Raw genomic sequence first — 19,657 nt, forward strand, 5'->3', positions numbered from 1 at the left:
TATGTAGCTTCTTAACTTTGTAGCTATCTTATTTAGGAACAGAATGGGAGGCAGGTTTGCCTGACATGGTTCCCAGATTGACTTTTCTCCTGGCTTAGTGATTTTGGGGCCCCAAGATTTATTTTCCTTTCACAAATACTATAAAGGAGCTTGCTATGGACTGCTGCATCTTTGCACCCAGGCACACTATACTGTACTTCAAGAAGTTTACTTCCTCAGGAATTGAGGCACCACCTTGTTAGAGTTTGGGAGGAGGTGACAAATAAAGGTTAACATCCAAACTCCTTAAGCTGGGCAGGTAGGACAGTTTTCCACTGGGCCCTCCAAGCCATTCTCCCACCTGGTCCCTGACCTACAAAGGTGAGACCCCTTTGTTCTTTAGCCCTTACTGCTTCCGTTTTAGCCAAGCCATGCTGCACTTTTGAACAAGGCATCCCAGCTGTCACTTCCTCCAGCAGTTAACCCCTCTGTCCCTCCGTTTCCTCAACTGGATAACGGTAGGGTTTATCGGGAGGATGAAATGAGTTAATAAGGGTAAAGCACTTAGAACAGTGCCTGACTGGCAGTGAGCTCTCTGTACGTGGTAGGTATTCTATTGTAACTTCCCCTACCTTCTCCCTCTTGACTACAAACCACTTGCTGTAGCCAAGCCAAACCCAAGGGATCTTTTGCGGCACCAACTCAAGAAGACCCCACCCCACTCCTCATTGGCCAATTCAGATCCAGCTCATACGTAAATGATAAATTGAAAGCCTGAGGACATGCTTTTGAGTCTGTTTGATCATGGAAACTGACAGGTTATCAGTAAGGAAAACGAAGTATAGCGGCATATTGGCCAGTCTCAAATCCCTGAAAGGTGCAAACGTTAAAAAGTGAAAAGGGGCCGGGCGAGGTGGCTCACGCCTATCATCTCAGCACTTTAGGAGGCAGACACAGGAAGACTGCTTGGGCCCAGGAGTTCGAGATTAGCCTGGGCAACACAGCAAGACCCCCATCTCTAAAAACATGTAAAAATTGTCCGGGTGTGGTGGTGCTCGCCTGTAGTCCCAGAGACTCAGGAGGCTAAGGCAGAGGTTCCCTTGAGTCCAGGAAGTCCAGGCTGCAGTGAGCCGAGATTGGGCCATTGCACCCCAGCCGGAGTGAGAGCGAGATGCAGTTAAAAAAAAAAAAAAAAAAAAAAAAAAAAGGTGAAACCTAGGTTTTACCTGTGCCTCCACGCCCCACTGTGCCCTCCCTTGCCCATCCAGAAGTCGCCTTGAGGTTCCACGCACGGGCGGCTACGTCCCACCTTGGGCGAAGGCCGCCGGCCGTGCGGCTTTGGGAGGAGGAGTGGCCCCGGCCCGACCCCAGTACCTGCTCTCCCTCTCGCAGTCTAGCAACTGTCTTTGGCCCAAGTAATATCCGCTCCCTTCCCGTGGCGACTGGGGGCTAAGCAACCCGAGCGGGCTCTACTCAGTGTTTTCGAGCCCCCCACGCCTCCAGTGAGCCGCAAGCGACTTCCACCTGGGCCAGTCCGGCCTCCGCGTCCCGGGCCGGTCCCCGCACAGGGCGGAGCTGGCCCGGCCCGGAGCTCGCCCCGCCCCGCCTCGCCGTAAGCTGACCGTGTGGCGGCCGGGCGGGGGCCTGGCAGGGGAGAGAAGGGGAGGAGAAAGGAGAGGAGGAAAGTGGAGCCTGGCGGGCCGGAGGGAGGAAAGGAAGGGGCGGAGGCGAAGGGCAGAGTGTGCCGGCGCGCGGGGGAGCCTCGGCGCGGGGCGCGTCTAGGAGCCCAAGTCGCGGCCGCGGAGCGGAGCCAGCCCCTCCCCTGCCTAGAGCCGACCGCCAGGGCCGTCCCGAGCCGCGACACCCCAGGCGTCCCGGCCCGCCAGCCAGGGCAGCCGAGGCCCCGGGACTCGGCCGTGAGCGCTGCGGGAGGGATGGTGGCGGCGGGGCGCGGGCCAGAGCGGGCGCCGTGAGCCGGAGCTGCGCGCGGGGCATGCGGCTGCGGCCCCCAGCCCTCGGCCCCCGCGCTCCGGCCCCCGCCCGCCCGCACGCCCCCGCGGAGTGCAGCGCCCTCGCCGCCGCTGAGGCAGGCGCCCCACCATGCCGCGGGCCCCAGCGCCGCTGTACGCCTGCCTCCTGGGGCTCTGCGCGCTCCTGCCCCGGCTCGCAGGTAAGCCGCGTCGCCCGCGGTGCCTAAAGAAACTTTGTCGCGCACACAGCCGCGGGCGGGCGTCTCGGAGGGGCGGGGAGCGCCCCCGGGGCAGTCCCTGGTGGGCCAGTCGCTTGGGGACAGCCCCGCTGGGCTCTCCCGAACTGCGTGCGCCAACCCCGGCGCGCAGTCCCGCCGGGCTGTCGGGAGTCGCCTGTCCCCTCCCGGGCTGAGGAGGAGCTTCCCTTCCTGTGTAAACAGCCCGGCCCGTCTGCTGACCTAGCCCGTCCGCGCCCGCGCCCAGGGCACGGGGAGGACCGCCACCAGCCCTGACTTAGGGCCCGGGCTCTCCGTTCACGGGCACAAAGCGACCCTTGTGGCCGGCCGGGGACAGGCAAGGGGGGGTGCTGCTGGTGCCCGGTTCTCGGGGAAGCAAGAGAGACTCGAAGCCCCAGCCAAAGCCCGGGGCCACCTCCGCTCCGGAGGGCTCGTCTCCTGAAACGCGGGGGCACAGGGCCCCGAGCGAATCCTGGAATTCGCTGCGCCTAGACCAGCCGCCTTCGTTTGAAGATGCAGCCCTCTCCCCGCCTGCTTCCTCCTCACCCTCACCCAGAAAACCGCAAACCCGAGGGGGAACCTGCGTCCCAAACCGCGGCCCCACCTGGGACTGTATCATATTCCTTCTGCCCGACTTTCTCCCGAGATTTGCACACACTCCGAGCCTCACACTCCCCTAACTGTGGTGGATTCTGGAGCCGAGGACAGGGGCTGTGGAAATTGCCTTAGCCCGACGCTGTCGTGGGTTGGCATCTGCGAGGATCCCTCGGTTACCTGCTCTTAGTTTTCGGCGTTGAGAGAGGACCAGACGTGGCAGTTCGGAGGCCCTCGAGGAAGGATGCACTTGTTTGGGATGCGGACTTTCTCCTTTCCTTTGGGAAATAAGAGTGCTCTATTCACTTTCCAGCCGGAGATACTCGATTGCTCTTGTGAGCCAAGTGGTTGCCTGGATGCCAGAGGGGAGGACTGTTCCCCCAGGCTGTCTCATTTACATGAAGGCTGTGGAGGTTTAGGTTTAAGAGTGGAAGAGGGGTCTGAGTAAACAAAAAATTTGTTCAGACCCTACTTAAAACGTAATACTGTAGCAAGGTTTTGTTTTTAGTTTTAAATGGGAAAATAACTCCAGAGCTTGGAGTAGATGTGTGGATTCCAAACACCCATCCGGCAGCCAGTGCCCATCATGGATATTTTCATGGGTCCCTAGGGAAAGCAAAGAGAAGGGAGAAGTATCCCGCAACACACGGGAATGTATTGTTGTCAACACTTCCCTGCTCCACAAGGACTTTCCTTTAGTTTGAAAGTAGGCACTTTTTCTTTTTTGGGGGGAAATGTTCCTTTAATACTTTTTAGTGATAATAGATTTTAATTTTGGCAAAATAAGAAAATCTGGCAATCCTATGTTAACCTCCCCTTCTCTTTTTCTGTTTCTTTTTTGTTTTTAAATCCTAGTTTTCTTTGAAAATCAGAAGTTTAGAAACTGCCAAAGGAGATGGCTTCTAAGTTCCTCTCCAGCTTGACATTCTGTAATTCTGATAAACAGAATTATAATAATTTCCAGTTGCAATTTTTTTTTTTTAAGTCAGAGTTTCACTCTTGTAGCCCAGTCTGTAGTGCATTGGTGCCATCTCGGCTCACTGCAACCTCCACCTCTCAGGTTCAAGCGATTCTCCGGCCTTAGTCTCTGGAGTAGCAGGGATTACAGGCACCACCAGCATGTCTGACTAATTTTTGTATTTTTAGTGAAGTCAGGGTTTTACCAGGTTGGCCGGGCAGGTGTTGAACTCTTGACCTCAGGTGATTTGCCTGCCTTGGCCCCCCAAAGTGCTGGGATTAAAGGCATAAGCCACCGTGCCAGGCCGCAAATAATTTTAAAAAAATACATTATTTTCCACTTGCATCGTGCTTTCTGTTTTTCAAAGTTCACATCTTCACAGTGATGTCCATTTTCTCACCTGGGCTCAGGAAGGAAGTGACTTGCCGTTCCCCTGTACTTGGATCAGGAGTGGTGAACCAGGGACAGGGTTGGTCCAGTGCCCTTTGTCCTATCTGACTCAGCGTAGGGAGGAGAAAAACACTGAGCATAGTGGTTCATTTGCAACTCTTTCGGGTTCCCTTTTCCCATGGCTCATCTCTCTCTTTTTTTTTTGAGACGGAGTTTTGCTCCTGTTGCCCAAGCTGGAGTGCAATGGCACCATATCAGCTCACTGCAACCTCTGCCTCCCAGGTTCAAGTGATTCTCTTACCTCAGCCTCCTGAGTAGTTGGGATTACAGGCATGCGCCACCACACCTGGTTAATTTTGTATTTTTAGAAGAGACGACGTTTATCCATGTTGGTCAGGCTGGTCTCAAACTCAGGTGATCCGCCTGCCTCGGCCTCCGAAAGTGCTGGGATTACAGGTGTGAGCCACCACACCCAGCCTCCGCCCATTTCTTTGACCACCGGTTTTGATGGTGGTAGTGGAGCAAGCCATGTCACTGGCCTCCAGAACTTGCTGCTTACCTCTTAAGGCCGTGAAGCTTCTCAGGGTTAGCAGAGGCTGACTCACATCTGTGTGATGTCTCCTAGTTTCTCCGTGTTGCTGAATTAACTTCAACATTCTGGTATTTTTTTTCTTCCCTCACCTTCTTCTTGAAGCACTACGGGTACTTTATTCAGGGTGTGTTTCTGTCTTGCTACGAGAAACATGATTTGAAAGAAAAAAACTTACTCCGAGAAAAGAAAGATGACCCTCAAGGCCATGCCTGCCTGGGTGTCCCTGGACCAGTGGCTGAGTGGCTCTCTCTGTTACTCTAACCTCACTTTCATCTCAGTCAGATTTCCAACGGGAAACTGACCTTAGGTTTCAGGGACTTATTTCAAACAAGTCCCTGGCCGGCTGACAACCCCTTCCCGACCCTACCAAGGGTTATCTCCTGCTCTCTCTATTAACTTATGGCCAAGAGACTGCAGACCGAACCCTAGGACCTGGTCATCCCACAAAACCAGGGCTCTCACTGAGGTGAGGCTTTTCCACACTGCCTTTGCCAAGACAGAGAGGAGCACCGTCTTGATTCTGCAACACCACTGGAATTATGTGTGCTATCACATTCATTTCTTTTTAAAAAGCAATCAGGTGTTCTTCTAGTGAACGCCCTGCACATCCTAAAAAGCTCTTTGTTTTATTTAGTGGACTCTTGTTGTCAGCACCCTTCCCCTCCCCCTCACCCCCTACCACATTTCCTGTGATCTGTGATGGGGTTGTTGGAATCTGGCTGTGTCTGCAGCTCTTCGTAGCTAACCAGGCACTGGTTTAGAGCTGACAGGACAATGAAATGCAAACAGCGCATCATTGGTCTGTAGACTGCTGTTTATCCTATGGATTTACATTTTAACTCCATCATCCTTGAGTTGGGGGAGCTTTTTATAAAGGGGATGGAGGCAGAAGAGGGCAGGGTTTAATTAGCTCTAATTAGTATTCCCCGCCTGCTTGTTCTCCATGCTTACTTAGCTACTGAGGCAACGGGGAATTAAAATATCTAAGTAGTTTGGCAAAAGGCTCTTTGTGCCTGTGTGCCCTGGTAACTACTTTTTCTTCTGCAGCCTGGCCATGGAAATATTCTGAGATGCTTTAACGATATCAGTAATGTGGGACAATTACATGCCTCTTAATAATAGGACCCCTTTCACATGGCAGTGTGCAGCTGGGTTAATGGGATAGGGTCTCTTTTCACAGGTATTTCCAGTTGGCTGGAGCTGAGGGCCTTGGAGAGCTGACTGCCATGGTTTGTTTTCGTTCTTTCCGGTTGGAATGGGATTAATGGCCTCTATAAATGTAAAGGAACGCTTTATTTAGAGGCGCCCATTTGTTTCTAAGCTTCTTGCTTCCGTTGAATGCAGGGTTTGCTTCCCGGGCCACTTGGTGAAAAGTTTGTTCCAAGACAGGCTTGACTCATCCCTTAAGGCTGAGGCTTTGAAGGCACTGCAGGGTAGCCTGCCCTCTGTTTATGTGATTCCCTTCCCAACTCCAGCCAGACGTTTTCCGAGCTAGTTGTCTCTTGTAGAGCTGGGATCTACTTCTGCAACTTGTTCCCTTTAGTTATTCTCAGCTCCCACTCAGAGTGATCCTGAAATCCAGCTCAAGTCAGATCATGTCTCTCTGCTTAAAACCTTCGAACGGCTTCCCAGAGTCCTGCCAAGCTCTGTGAACTCTCCTCCGACTTCCATGGCTTTCCTTCCATGCGTCCCAGAAAGCTTCCTTCACCACTTTCCCTTTGCATCCTTTGCTCCAGCAGCATGGGCCTCCCACTGTCCCTCCAGCATGCCAGCCGTGCTCCCACCGCAGCCCTTCTCCCTGCCTGGAATACTCTTCTCCAGGATATCTGCATGTCTTCCTCCACCCTGCAACCCTTTTCTTAGCATCTCCTGCTCAGCCAAGTTTTCTCTGGCCACTCCCAGCTAAAGCTGCAGCCTCTTCCCTATATCCCATGTTCTTTTCATCTGCTTTCCTTCTTTAATTTTTGTCCTTAGCACGCATCACCATCTAATGTAATTACATATCTTACTCACTGTCTATTTCCCCTAAGTAGAATTCTCCCTCAGCCAGGATGTGAGCTTCGTGAATAAGGGAGTCTTGTTAGGTTTATTCATCTCTGCATTCTCCGTGCCTAGAACAGTGCCAGACACATATTTGTTGAATGAATAGGGGATGAACCTGAGTCTTGGTAATTGGGAGGTGAAGAGGGGATGCATCCCATCCTCAATTCCCTGCTGCCTTCTACAGCTAGCTTTGAAGTCAGGTACTATGAATGTGGCGTCTTAGGAAGAAACATCCTGGGAAAAAGAGATTCTGTTGGAATGTGTCAGGATTTTTTTTTTTTTTTTTTGATGGAGTCTTGGTCTGTCGCCCAGGTTGTAGTGCAGTGGTGCGATTTCTGCTCACCACAACCTCTTCCTCCCAGGTTCAAGCGATTCTCCTGCCTCAGCTTCCCAAGTAGCTGAGATTATAGGCATGCACCACTGCGCCTGGCTAATATTTGTATTTCTAGTAGAGATGGGGTTTCTCCATGTTGGCTAGGCTGGTCTTGAATTCCTGACCTCAGGTGATCTGCCCGCCTCGGCCTCCCAAAGTGCTGGGCTTACAGGCATGAGCCACCATGGCCAATCTTGTGTCAGGATTTTTTGAGCTGGTGTGGAGGCCATTTGGTCCACTCCCTGAATTGTTTGCATGAGGAAGCTGAAGTAGGTGAAGTGACTTGCCCTAGGTCATATAACCAACAAGGACAGAACAATTCCTTGGATCTTTTATGCCCAGGATATCCTGTTTTCTTTTCCTGCATCCGTGGGTAGAGTAGAACCATCTCGTCCTCCTCCTGCTCTCATGGCCCATTCCATTAGAGAAACTAGGGGCTGCAGCTGGTCTGTCTCACCTGCGACCTGGTGAATTGCCCTGGCCTCATTTACCTCTGTCCCTGACACAGCCACAATGCTTAGTGCTCAATTGATCCCTCCTCTCCTCCAAGGATTTTAATGGCCTTAGAAAAACTTTATTTAAAATATTTTGGCTAGGCACAGTGGCTCACACCTGTAATTCTAGCACTTTGGGAGGCCGATTCAGGTGGATTTCCTGAGGTCAGGAGTTCGAGACCACCCTGGCCAACCCAGTCTCTTCTAAAAATATAAAAATTAGCTGGGCATGGTGGCATGTGCCAGTAATCCCAACTACTCAGGAAGCTGAGGCAGGAGGATCACTTGAACCTCGGAGGCCGAGGTTGCAGTGAGCTGAGATCACGCCACTGTACTCCAACCTGGGCAACAGTTAGAGACTGTTTCAAAAATAAATAAATAAATAAATACCTTTACATATGTACCTCTTTTTCTTTTCCTTTTTTCTTACTTTTTTTTTTTTGAGATGGAGTCCCGCTCTGTTGCCCAGGCTGGAGTACAGTGATGTGATCTGGGCTTACTGCAACCTCTGCTTCCTGCGTTCAATCGATTCTCGTGCCTCAGTCTTCTACGTAGCTGAGATACAGGCATGCGCCACCATGCCTGGCTAATTTTTTGTATTTTTAGTAGAGATGGGGTTTCATCATGTAGGCCAACCTGGTCTTGAACTCCTGACCTCAGGTGATCTGTCTGCCTCAGCCTCCCAAAGTGCTGGGATTATAGACATGAGTCACTGTGCTTGGTGTCTCTCTTATTTATATATGTTTTTTAGAAAGACAGAATCTCGCTCTGTCACCCAGGCTGGAGTGCATTGTCACGATCGTGGCCCACTGCAGCTTTAACTCCTGGCCTCAGTTGATCCTCCCACCTGGTCCTTGCAAAGTGTTGGGATTACAGACGATGTGCCTGGTCCTAAAGAAAAGCTTTCTAAAAATTTAGAACAATTTTAGATTTCCAGAAAAATTGAGAAGGTAGTGCAAAGAGTTCCCATCTACCTCACACCCAGCTTTGCCTATTATTAACAGCTTACGTTAGTATGGTACCTTTATTACAATTAATGAACCATATTGACATATTATTATTAACTAAAGTCCATCAGTTTAGATTTCCTTAGTGTTTACCTAAGTCTTTTCTCCATTCTGGGATCCCATCCAAGACACCACAAAACACTGAGTTGTCATGTCACCTTGGATTCCTATGGCTATGACAGTTTCTCAGTCTTTTCCTTGTTTTTTTACGGAAAAACAAGGAAAGTACTGGTCAGATATTTTGTAGGTCATCCCCCTCTTGGGATTTGTCTGATGTTTTTTCCCATGATTAGATAGAATTTGGAAGAGGAACATAGAGGTAATCAATCGCCTTTTTAAAAAATTACCTTTTGATAGGTAATATATTCCCGTAATTTTTTAAAAGTATAACTGAAAGTGAGAAGCCTCTCTTCTTTCTTGTTGCCCTTCAGTGCAGGATATTTCTGTGACCCCTTTTCCTAAACAGATTATTCCTATATAAGTCCTATTATAAAGCTAATAAGCTTTCTTATGTATCCTGAGGGTTTCTATGCATATGTTACAAATATCCCTCTTCCGTTTTTATTCAAAGGCAGCGCAAAACACAGTATGATCTTGCTTTTTATTTTTAACTTAGCTTCATGTCAGTACGGAGAGCATGCTCATTCTTTCTTTAAAGCTGTGTAGTACTCCATTATGTGAATTGCTGTTTTAAAAATAGAAGTCAGATCTGTAAGGTTGGTATTGTTGAGTGTTGCACAGATGTCTGATGTTCATAAAGGCAGTCTAGGATGAGAACTGCTGGGATAGAACCTTTCTAGAGCATTTTTGCATTTCATAGTAACATGTAGACATATGGCTGTTTAGTTGCAAGAGTCTATACTGGGACTCTTTTGTCCATTGTGTGACAAATGTGAGGGCCTGATTCAGGGTGGGGGGAGAAGCATTCCAGGGCATTGCCAACTTCAAGGCAGAAAGGCCATTCTAGCTTCTGTATTCACTTCTGTTACCCCACTGAATATTCTGGATCAGGAAATGCCAATTGCAGGTATATGTCTGTTTTAGTGCTAGTTGTCTGATCCTGGACCTCTGGGGTGTACAGAAGTGGGGAGAGCCTGAATGGAAAGAGGCCAACTAGGAGGCTGTGGCAGGAATTTAGACCAGAGGGCCTGCCTTGGGCTGTTGGAGCTGGAGGTTGCAGACAGGAAGGGTTGGCTTAGGATAAACATTTCTTGCATCTTGAAGGAATGACCAACCGGACGTGGTGTCTCCCTGGATGATTGATAAACACAGGGGTGAGTCAGTAAGTTTCAGAAGAACATATTTTTAGATTATAGTTTGCAATAAACCTTGGGCTTCAGAGACATTAAGCAAAAGAGATACAGGGAGTTGCCACTGAACTTAGAATAGTCACTATGCAGCAGCAACGAAGATGAGATGTGGCCATCGTCTGGGCTGCTAGTTCCTGTTTCTATGACCTGGACTAACACTCTGACATTTGTGAACTTCACTGTTTAGTTTTTTATTCATTGCTTCCTTCCTTTTCAAAATGCTTATTGGTGCCGAGTGACTCATCCAACAAAGTCCAAACTCTGAAATATTAATAGGTGGAGAGAGGAAAGATGCCAAGGGAGTGAGTCTGGCACTATACGTATCAGCATACAGCCTGTGGTTTTGGATCTTGGAGTACCTATCTGGTACCTGTACCTGGCACACTGTGAGTTCCTGGACATCAAGGGCTGGTGGATTATTCACCTGTGCATCTCTAGCATCCCCCAGTCCAGTGCTAAGCATTTAGGGTTCGTTGAATGCAGAGTTTCCTGGATTTGAATCGCTGAGTGAGCCAAGTGTGGTAGCTCATGCCTGTAATCCTAGCACTTTGGGAGGCTCAGGCAGGAGGATCACTTGAGCCCAGGAGTTTGAGAGCAGACTGGGCAACATGGCAAGACTCTGTCTCCACCAAAAATTAAAAATTAAAAAAAAAATTAGCCAGGTAGGGTAGTGTGTACCTGCAGTCCCAACTACTTGGGAGGCTAAGGTGGGGAGATCACTTGAGGCCAGGAGTTTGAGGCTACAGTGATAGCATTACTGCACTCCAGCCTGGGAAACAGCCAACCCCTGTCTCAAACAAACAAGAAATCAAAAAAAGAAAACTCACTGAGTGAGTGAATTCATTTAAAATTAGAAGGTTATCAGCACAGGCAGGTCAAGCTGCCCAGTAGGTTGTGTTCAGACCTTCTTGGTCCACCTTTGGGCCTCGGATGGCTTTTCCTCTTGAAGTAAGGTGAGACACGGTGGGTGGGTCCCAGCAGCACCAGAGCCTCCTGCTGCAGGCCTCCCTGGGTGAGGTCATTGAGGATGAGGCTGAGGATTCTGGCTTAGGGCTGGTGAAAACCCTTGTTCTCACCCCCTGTGGGCTCTCAAAGCTTCTCTTCCTTTCTTCCTAGTCTCTCAGGTTCTGGCTGTTCCTCTCTCCTCTTCTGTCCCAGCTACCATCCTTATCTCAATTGGTATTTCTTCCTTCTAAAGTCCCTGGGGTGACATGGTAAAGCTTCCTTCCCCACTCCACCACCTCCTGCACCCACTCCTCTCCCAGTCAGCAATTATGCCATTTGCAGTTTCTGTGAGTTTTTGCTGCTAGTGACAAAGGAGAGGCAGGGAGTTAAAATTAGCAAATTAGGGAAATGTTCCAGTTACAAGACATTGATTTTTTTTTTTAACCCCTATTTTGGCACTTCTTCTCTTTTACTTTCTGAATGTTTCTTTTCTTTTTCCAGCTTTATGGAGGTATGGTTGACAAATAAAAATTGTATATATTTGATATGATGTTTTACTATATGTAAACATTTGCAGTGATTACTGCAATCCAGCTAATTCACATGTTCTTCACCTCCTATAGTTACCTTTTTGTGTGTGTGGTGAGAGTGTTTAAGATCTACTCTCTTAGCAATTCTCAAGTATACAATGCATTATTATTAACTGTAGTCACCATTCTGCATCATAGATCTCCAGAACTTATTTATTCTCTCTGACTGAAACTTTGTACCCTTTAACCATCCCCCTTTCTCCACCCCACCCCCACCAGCAATGGCAACTACCGTTTTACTCTCTGTTTCTCTGAGTTCAGCTTTTTTCAACTCCACATATAAATGACATAATGCAGTATATCTTTCTGTGCCTGACTTAATAGTCTTCTCCAGGTTCATCCTGGAATGATTTGCTCCATTTTTTTAAGGCTGAATAGTTTCCATTGTATGTATATACCACTTTTTTAAAAATCGCATTTTCTTCATCTGTCTGTTGAATGCATATCTTGGCTGTTATGAATAGTGCTGCAAGGAACATGGGGGTGCAGGTATGTCTTTGACACACTGATTTCATTTTCTTTGGCTGTATACCCAGAAGTGGAATTGCTGAAACACACAGTAGTTCTAGTTTAAGGAATCTCAATACCATTTTCCCTAATAACTGTACTAATTTACATTCCCACTAACAGTGTACAGAGTTTCCTGGTTCCCTTTTATCCACATTCTTGCTAGCACTGGCAATCTTTTGTCTTTTTGTTTTTTTGGAGAAAAAGAAAAGAATCTTGCTCTGTCGCCCAGGCTGGAGGGCAGTGGTGCCATCTTGGCTCACTACAACCTCCGCCTCCCGGGTTCAGGTGATTGTCCTGCCTCAGCCTCTGGAGTATCTGGAATTACAGGCATGTACCACGATGCCTGCCTATTTTTAAATTTTATTTTATTTTATTTTTTAGTAGAGATGGGGTTTCACCATGTTAGCCAGGCTGGTCTCGAACTCCTGACCTCATGTGGTCTACCCACCTCAGTGTCCCAAAGTGCTGGGATTACAGGTGTGAGCCACTCTGCCTGGCCTGTCTTTTTGATAACAGCCATTGTAACAGGTATGAAATGATAGCTTGTTGTCATTTTAACTTGCATTTCCCTGATGATTAGTGATGTGGGACATTTTTTCATATATGTGTTAGCTATTTGTATGTCTTCTTTTGGAAAATGTCTATTAGGTCCGTTGCTCATTTTTCTTTTCTTTTCTTTTTTTTTTTTTTTGAGACAGAGTCTCATTCTGCCACCCAGGCTGAAGTTCAGTGGCGCTCTCTTGGCTCACTGCAGCCTCTGCCTCTTGGGTTCAAGTGATTCTTGTGCCTCAGCCTCTCGAGTAGCTGGGATTACAAGGGTGCCCCACCATACCCAGCTAATTTTTGTATTTTTAGTAGAGACAGGGTTTGACCATGTTGCCCAGGCTGGTCTCAAACCCCTGACCTCAGGTGATCTACACATATCAGTCTCCTAAAGTGCTGGGATTATAGGCATGAGCCACCATGCCTGGACTGTTGCTCATTTTTCTAATTGGGTTATTTGTTTCCTTAACATTGAGTTGTTTGAATTCTTTTTTTTTTTTTTTTTTTAAGACGGGGTTTCACCATGTTGGTCAGTCTGGTCTTGAACTCCCGACCTCAGGTGATCTACCCACATTGGCCTCCAAAGTGCTTGGATTACAGGCGTGAGCCACCACACCTGGCCTGATTGTTTGAATTCTTCATGTATTTGGATATTAACCACTTATCAGATGTATGGTTTGCAAATATTCTCTTGCATATAGTAGGTTGTTTCTTCACTCTGTTCTTTGCTGTGCAGAAGCTTTTTAGTTTGATAGAATTCCATTTGCCTATTTTCATTTTTGTTGCCTGTGCTTCTAGGATAATATTCAAAAATCATTGCCTAGTCCAATGTCAGGAAGGCTTTCTCATATGTTTTCTCTTGGCAGTTTTACATTTCAGGTGTTACATTTAAGGTTTTAATCCATATTGAGTTGATTTTTAAAATACAGTGTGAGATAAGGGTCCAGTTTCATTCTCTGTATGTAGATATCTGGTTGCCCCAAAACCATTTATTGAAGGGACCGGCCTTTCCACATTGTGTTTTCTTGACCACTTTGTTGAAGATCAGTTCACTGTAAATGCCTGGATTTATTTCTGGGTGCTTTATTCTGTTCCATTGGTCTATATGTTTGTTTTTATGCCAGTACCATGCTGTTTTAATTATAGTTGCTTTGTAGTATATTTCAAAATCAGGTAATACAATACCTCCACCTTTGTTCTTGCTTACAGTTGCTTTGGCTATTCAGGTTTCATACAAACTTTTGTGCTTTTGTATAAATTTTAGGATTGCTTTTTCTTTTTCTGTGAAAAACACCATTGGAATTTTGATAAAGAGTGAATTAAATTTTTACACTGGATAGCATGGACATTTTAACAATATTCTTCCAAACCATGAGCACAGGATGTCTTTCCATTTTGGGGTGGTTCTTCAGTTTCTTTTCTTTTACTTTTTTTTTTTTTTTTTTTTGATCTTTTGGGACTGGGTCTCCCTCTGTTGCCCAGGTTGGAGTGCAGTGGTATGATCATGGCTCACTGCAACCTTGACCTCCTGGGCTCAAGTGATCCTCTTGCCTTAGCTTCTGGAGTAGCTGTAACTACAAGTGCATACTACTACACCTAGTGAAATTTTGTCTTTCTTAGAGACAGGGCCCCTATCTTGCCTAGGCTGGTTTCAGACTCCTAGGCTCAAGCAATCCTCCTGCTTTTGCCTCCAAAATGTTGGGATTATTATAGGCATGACAACATGCCCAGCCTTGGGTTTTTCTTATTTGACCTATTACTAGATATGTTGAATCAAAGGATTTCCTCTATCTTAATTCAACATTGTATTCCTGGGATACATGGCTTCTTTCAGTGCACTGTAAATTTTGACATGAGAGTGAGTATTTGATTTAGGATTTTCTTTTTTTAAAAAATGCCTGAATAAAACCAATCTGTTCCTTTTTCTTTTCTTTTTTGTACTATTTTTGTCATTTTGGACAGACTAAATGTAAAGTGGCCTTGTTCTCTCTCAGCGAAAGAGGATTTTCTGAGTCATAGGGGAAATGAAAATCTAAGTGGGCCCAGCAGAAGAAATGGAAGTTCCTAACACAAATGTGCATGCTTGGTGAATGCTTCAAAAACTCAACGTGCAGCCTCAGCAAATGAGCCTTAACCTGCAATTAGCATTGGGACCTGCACCCTTCAGACTCTGAGAGGTCTGCTGTTAAAGAAGGACGTGATTCCCCCCACTTATTCCAAGGCCTGATCCATGAAATTTATAGCCATGAACTAATTGGTGCATCTTTATCTTGCTTTAAAGGTCTCAACATATGTGCTAGTGGAAGTGCCACCTCATGTGAAGAATGTCTGCTAATCCACCCAAAATGTGCCTGGTGCTCCAAAGAGGTATGTGGGTGGGGGAGGGGAGGACAAAGAAAAGAAATGTTGCGAGGGTGATGGTGAGGAGGGGGCAACACGACAGCATACCAATTCGCTGTACATAAAAACCCTATGCAGATTCTGTAAGCTGCCTCTTCCCCATCAAGCCAGAGCAATGACAAATCCAGGTTTATGAAACAATAAGTTAAACTGGGTTTCTTAATAGTGTGGAATGTTAATTCTATTTTGGGGAAACAAGACTTTCCTTCTCTTTTGTTTAGAAACCAGTTAGGATTCTTCTGTAGTATTCCGATCTCTGGTATAAGAACTCCAAAAGACCTGAGCTTGCGAACTGAGTTTGTTGCATAATGATTCAAAACCTATCTAAATGGGTGGCATGTTGGTGGAGGCCAGTCATCTCAGTGGGCTTACTTGAGAATAAACATTAGGAATTAGCCTTTATGTAATGATTTTATTTAAAGATAATGGCTTCCATTTCTTTAAGCCTTGTAGGAAGAGATATAGGTTTGGGACAATGTTAGGTTATTGGTACTGTTAAGCAATGTGGGCTGGGTATGGTGGCTCACACCAGCACTGTGTCAGGGCAAGGCAGGAGGATTGCTTGAAGCTTGAGCTCAGGAGTCTAAGACCAACATGGGCAATATAGCAAGACCCTATCTCTACTAAATAAATCAGGAAAGAAAGAAAGAGAGAGGGAAGGAGGGAAGGAAATGTAACGTGGTGGGCTAATCAGAAAATGATCAATTTCTAAATTTCCTGTCTTGAGGGAAATTTCTGGGTCACAAACCCTCCCTGTATAAATGCCCCATTAAGGTTATTTGTTAAAGAACCCATGACTTGCTGTTTAGGACTGGCTCAGTCTGCAACTCAGTGTGTGGTTCCTGTCAGGAGGACAAAGAGATGGCTCTCGGGAGACTGGGGTTATTCTCCAGCATAGGAGCCTCAGAGGTCTAGGGATTCCTTTAATTTATGTGGCTAAAAATGATCATGTGGGGACTCTACTAGATGTCATACGCTTGTACATCATACAGTATCTCTGATTCTCACAACAGCTCTGTCAGGTGGGTGTAAGACACTTGTTTCATTGATGAAAATCTGAGGCTCAGAGCAGTAAAGTGATTCACTCAAGGTCACACAAGTGTGCTAAAGCTGGAGTTTTAATCTGACTTCTGAGCCCAAGCGTTTCCCTCCAGACTACATGGCCTCTTGCTTGCTATGTGAACTCTCTAAAACATCAATTTTAAAACTTTGAGGGTTCTCAGTTTACTTTGAGAGAGGAATCTTTCCAACATAGAAACCTTTAATTGCATTTGTGATTAGTTGTACCATCTTTGTTATGACTCTTTTTAATCTTCCTTTCGTCCTGTGTGACCTGCAGGGCAGATCCAAGCTCTGTGGCTCCTGCCTTCCTCCTACTGTCATCTCTTGCCTGACGGATATTTAGCCAGAGGGAACCACCTGTAGATCCCCAGAGAGCCCAGCTTGATAAACCCCTGCTTGATCTTCCCGGTGTTGCTCCTTCTCCCTGGAGAGCCTTCCTGGCTTTTTCTTTTTCTGTCTATCTTTTATTCATTCATTCATTCATTTAGAGACATGATCTTTCTTGATGTGTCACCCAGGCTGGAATACAGTAGTACAGTTGTAGCTCACTACAGCTTCCACATCCTGGGCTTAAGCAATCCTCCTACCTCAGCCACCAGGTAGCTGGGACTACAGGTATGTGTCACTATGCTTTGCTAATTAAACATTTTTTTTTAGAGATGAGATCTTTATGTATTCCAGTCTTGTCTGGAACTCCTGGCCTCAAGGAATCCTCTTGCCTTGGCCTCCCAAAGTGCCAGGATTACAGGTGTGAGCCACCATGCCCGGCCCTCCTTTCCTTGACTGATACCTTTTTATTGTTTTTAAGATTCATTTCAGGCCCATTGTGCAGTGGCACACAACTGTAATCCCAGCACTTTGGGAAGCCAAGGCAAGTGGATCGCTTGAGCTCAGAAGTTCAAGACCAGCCTGGGCAACATGATGAAACTCCATCTCTACAAAAAAAAAAAAATTAGCTGGATATGCTAGTACATGCCTGTAGTCCCAGCTACCTGGGGGGCTAAGGTGGGAGGACTGCTTGAGCCCAAGGGGAGGAGCTGTAGTGAGCCAAGATCGAGCCACTGCACTCCAGCCTGAGCAACAAAGCAAGACCCTGTCTCAAAAAAGAAAAAAAAATCAGTTTAACTTCATCTACTTCATAAAGACCTGTGTATCTGACTGTCTCCATCTGTCCATCCATCCATGCATCCATTTATCTTTATATCTATTTGATATGAGAATGTAAGCTCCCTCCACTGGAGTGTTAGGGGCAGGGGACTGTCTGTTTTCCTCATTGCTGTATTCCTGAATGGTGCTTAGCACATAGAAGTTGCTCAAAGGATTTTACTGGGTGGCTATTTATTGTATGTCTGCTAGGTGCAGGCCATGACCACCTCTTTGTTCCCCTGTACTCTGCTTTTTTCGCACTCATAACCTCTTTCTGTTTAATTTGTTTTCACGCCTGTTACCCACTAAATCATCATCTCCTTGAGAAACTAAAGTGTCTTATTCGTTTTGGATGCTCAGTATCCAGCCAAGAATCTGGCAGGAATTTGTATTTGATAAAAGAGTACTGTTAAAAAGACATGGATTTAGAAAACCAAAGTTTCAGTCAGCTTTGCCATGATTTACTCTTAATTTCTTGATATGTAAAATGAAAATGACAGTTCCAAACCTCCAGCGTGACTGGGAGCGTAAAATGAGATACATGAGAGGACTTATGGATGGGGCTGATTAGCTGGGCCTCCTGAATGGCTGCCACTGTCATCCATGAGTATTTTCTAGTGAGATGTGGCTAGAAAATCCAGAAGCCTGGATCCATTTTTACTTTAAGTAGCTTCCTTCCTTGTGCTAGTACTTCCACAAGTCAGACTTCCTGATGCTGACAGTAAATGAACGTGTCTCTAGGAGCTTGTTATCACCCCAGCCCACACCTGGGCTCCCTGTCCAGCCCACTGGGCTTCCTCTCTGCTCATCAGGAGCCTCATTCTTAGCCAGAGAAATTCCTATGATCCCTGCCGTGGAACGCAGCTTCCCATCTTCTTTGGGGGTGACCTTTCCCCAGAGCATGTTTTAGAGAGCCAGGTTAGGAGAGTTCAGGAATGGTTATTCATTATTCATTTCTTTATTTGAGGCAGTGTCTCACTCTCAGTGTCCAGGCTGGAATGCAGTGGTACAATCATGGCTCACTGCAGCCTCAACCTCCCAGGCCAGGTGATTCTTTTACCCAGCTTCTTGAGTAGCTGGGCTTACAGGTGTGTGCCACCACACCTGGCTAATTTTTGTGTTTTTAGTAGAGATGAGGTTTCACCATGTTGCCCAGGCTGGTCTTGAACTCCTAGGCTCAAGTGATCTGCCTGCCTCTGCCTCCCAAAGTTCTGGGATTATAGGCGTGAGCCACCATACCTGGCCATGAATGGTTTTGATCAACCCAGCCCCTTAGCAAGACAGAATAAGTGTGGCTGGGTGCCTTCTCAACTGTATATCCCGGGACATCATCAAAGAAGTAATGAGCATATGGTGTGTGTGTATAGTGAGTGTTGCTGCCCAGGAGACAGCCAGTGAGGGCCAGGTTGCCAACTATGAGGATGAATCCCGTGGCACATTCCATGGGGATTCCCCTGCTCTAGATCCCATTTTCCCCCTATTTTACTTGAGGTGGAAATGGGGACTCCTTATCCTTGCATTTCACATCCCTTGTAACCTAATTCCACGGCTCCTGGCTCCGTCTCCTCCCACAGATACCATGTGTGAGTTCACCCGTGTGCTTCCCCACAACCCCCTGCATGGTGCTCTCGCTGGTTCTCTCTCAGTTGGCTCTGTGCCACATCAGCCCTAACTCTCTTGGTTTTGTTTTCTTTTTTTTTTTTCATTTTTAATTATTTAGTTTATTTATTTTCGACAGGGTCTTACTCTCTTGCCCAGGCTACAGTGCGGTGGTGTGATCATAGTTCACTGCAGCCTCAATCTCTCAGACTCAAGTGATCCTCTCACCTTAGCCTCCCAAGTAGCTGCAACTACAGGCCTATCCCCCAACACTCAGACAGTTTTTAAATTTTTTTAATTTTAATTTTTGGTAGAGAACAGGTCTCACTATGTTGCCCAGGCTGGTCTTGAACTCCTGGGCTCAAGTGATCCTCTCTCCTCAGCTTCCCAATGTGCTGGGATTGCAGACAGTGAGCCACTGTGCCTGGCCTCTTGCCTTTGTTTTCTCACCATGGTTTACCTGACTTACTTTCTGGTTTTATGTCCAGAGTTTCAGACTTACTTTCTGCCTTTATGTCCAGAGTTGCCAGACTCTCCACTACTCTGAGACCAGGATGTGTGGTCCTCTGCTTGTCCTGGCCTGTCCACACCACCCCTGCTTCTCTGCAACATACTCCCTGCCTTGTTCTAGACAGCCTTGGCCATTTGTTTCTCAGCTAACTTCTCAGCCACTTGTGGTGCTGTTTGTACAGCACAGCTTAAGATGCATATATATTAGTCCATTCTCACATTGCTATAAGGAAATACCCAAGACTGGGTAATTTATAAAGGAAAGAGGTTTAATTGACTCACAGTTCAGCATGGCTGGGGAGGCCTCAGGAAACTTACAACCATGGTGGAAGAGAAGACATGACAACTTCACAAGGTGTCAGGAAGGGGAAGTGCCAAGTAAACGGGGAAGAGCCCCTTATAAAAC

At 46.8% G+C, this 19,657-nt stretch overlaps 2 protein-coding genes across 3 annotated transcripts in view; both read left to right on the forward strand.

Moving 5' to 3' along the window:
* Positions 1 to 14,886, forward strand: part of MUC13 (mucin 13, cell surface associated) — a 61,248-nt gene extending 46,362 nt beyond the window's left edge. Inside the window, exon 12 of the mRNA XM_054246254.2 lies at positions 14,816 to 14,886. The gene's annotated coding sequence lies outside the window, so the exon portion shown is untranslated. The remainder of the gene's footprint in view (positions 1 to 14,815) is intronic.
* Positions 1,716 to 19,657, forward strand: part of ITGB5 (integrin subunit beta 5) — a 125,686-nt gene continuing 107,744 nt past the window's right edge. Inside the window, exons 1-2 of one of the 2 annotated variants that reach the window (XM_002758724.7) lie at positions 1,716 to 2,149; positions 14,816 to 14,901. In XM_002758724.7, the coding sequence (XP_002758770.3) occupies positions 2,080 to 2,149; positions 14,816 to 14,901 (156 nt within the window). In that variant the 5' untranslated portion in view covers positions 1,716 to 2,079. Of the gene's footprint in view, positions 2,150 to 2,430; positions 3,486 to 14,815; positions 14,902 to 19,657 lie in introns of those variants that run through there. The other variant, XM_054246253.2, reaches the window with a different exon arrangement.

This window comes from Callithrix jacchus, chromosome 15, assembly GCF_049354715.1.
Source record: "Callithrix jacchus isolate 240 chromosome 15, calJac240_pri, whole genome shotgun sequence".
Classification (NCBI taxonomy): domain Eukaryota; kingdom Metazoa; phylum Chordata; class Mammalia; order Primates; family Cebidae; genus Callithrix; species Callithrix jacchus.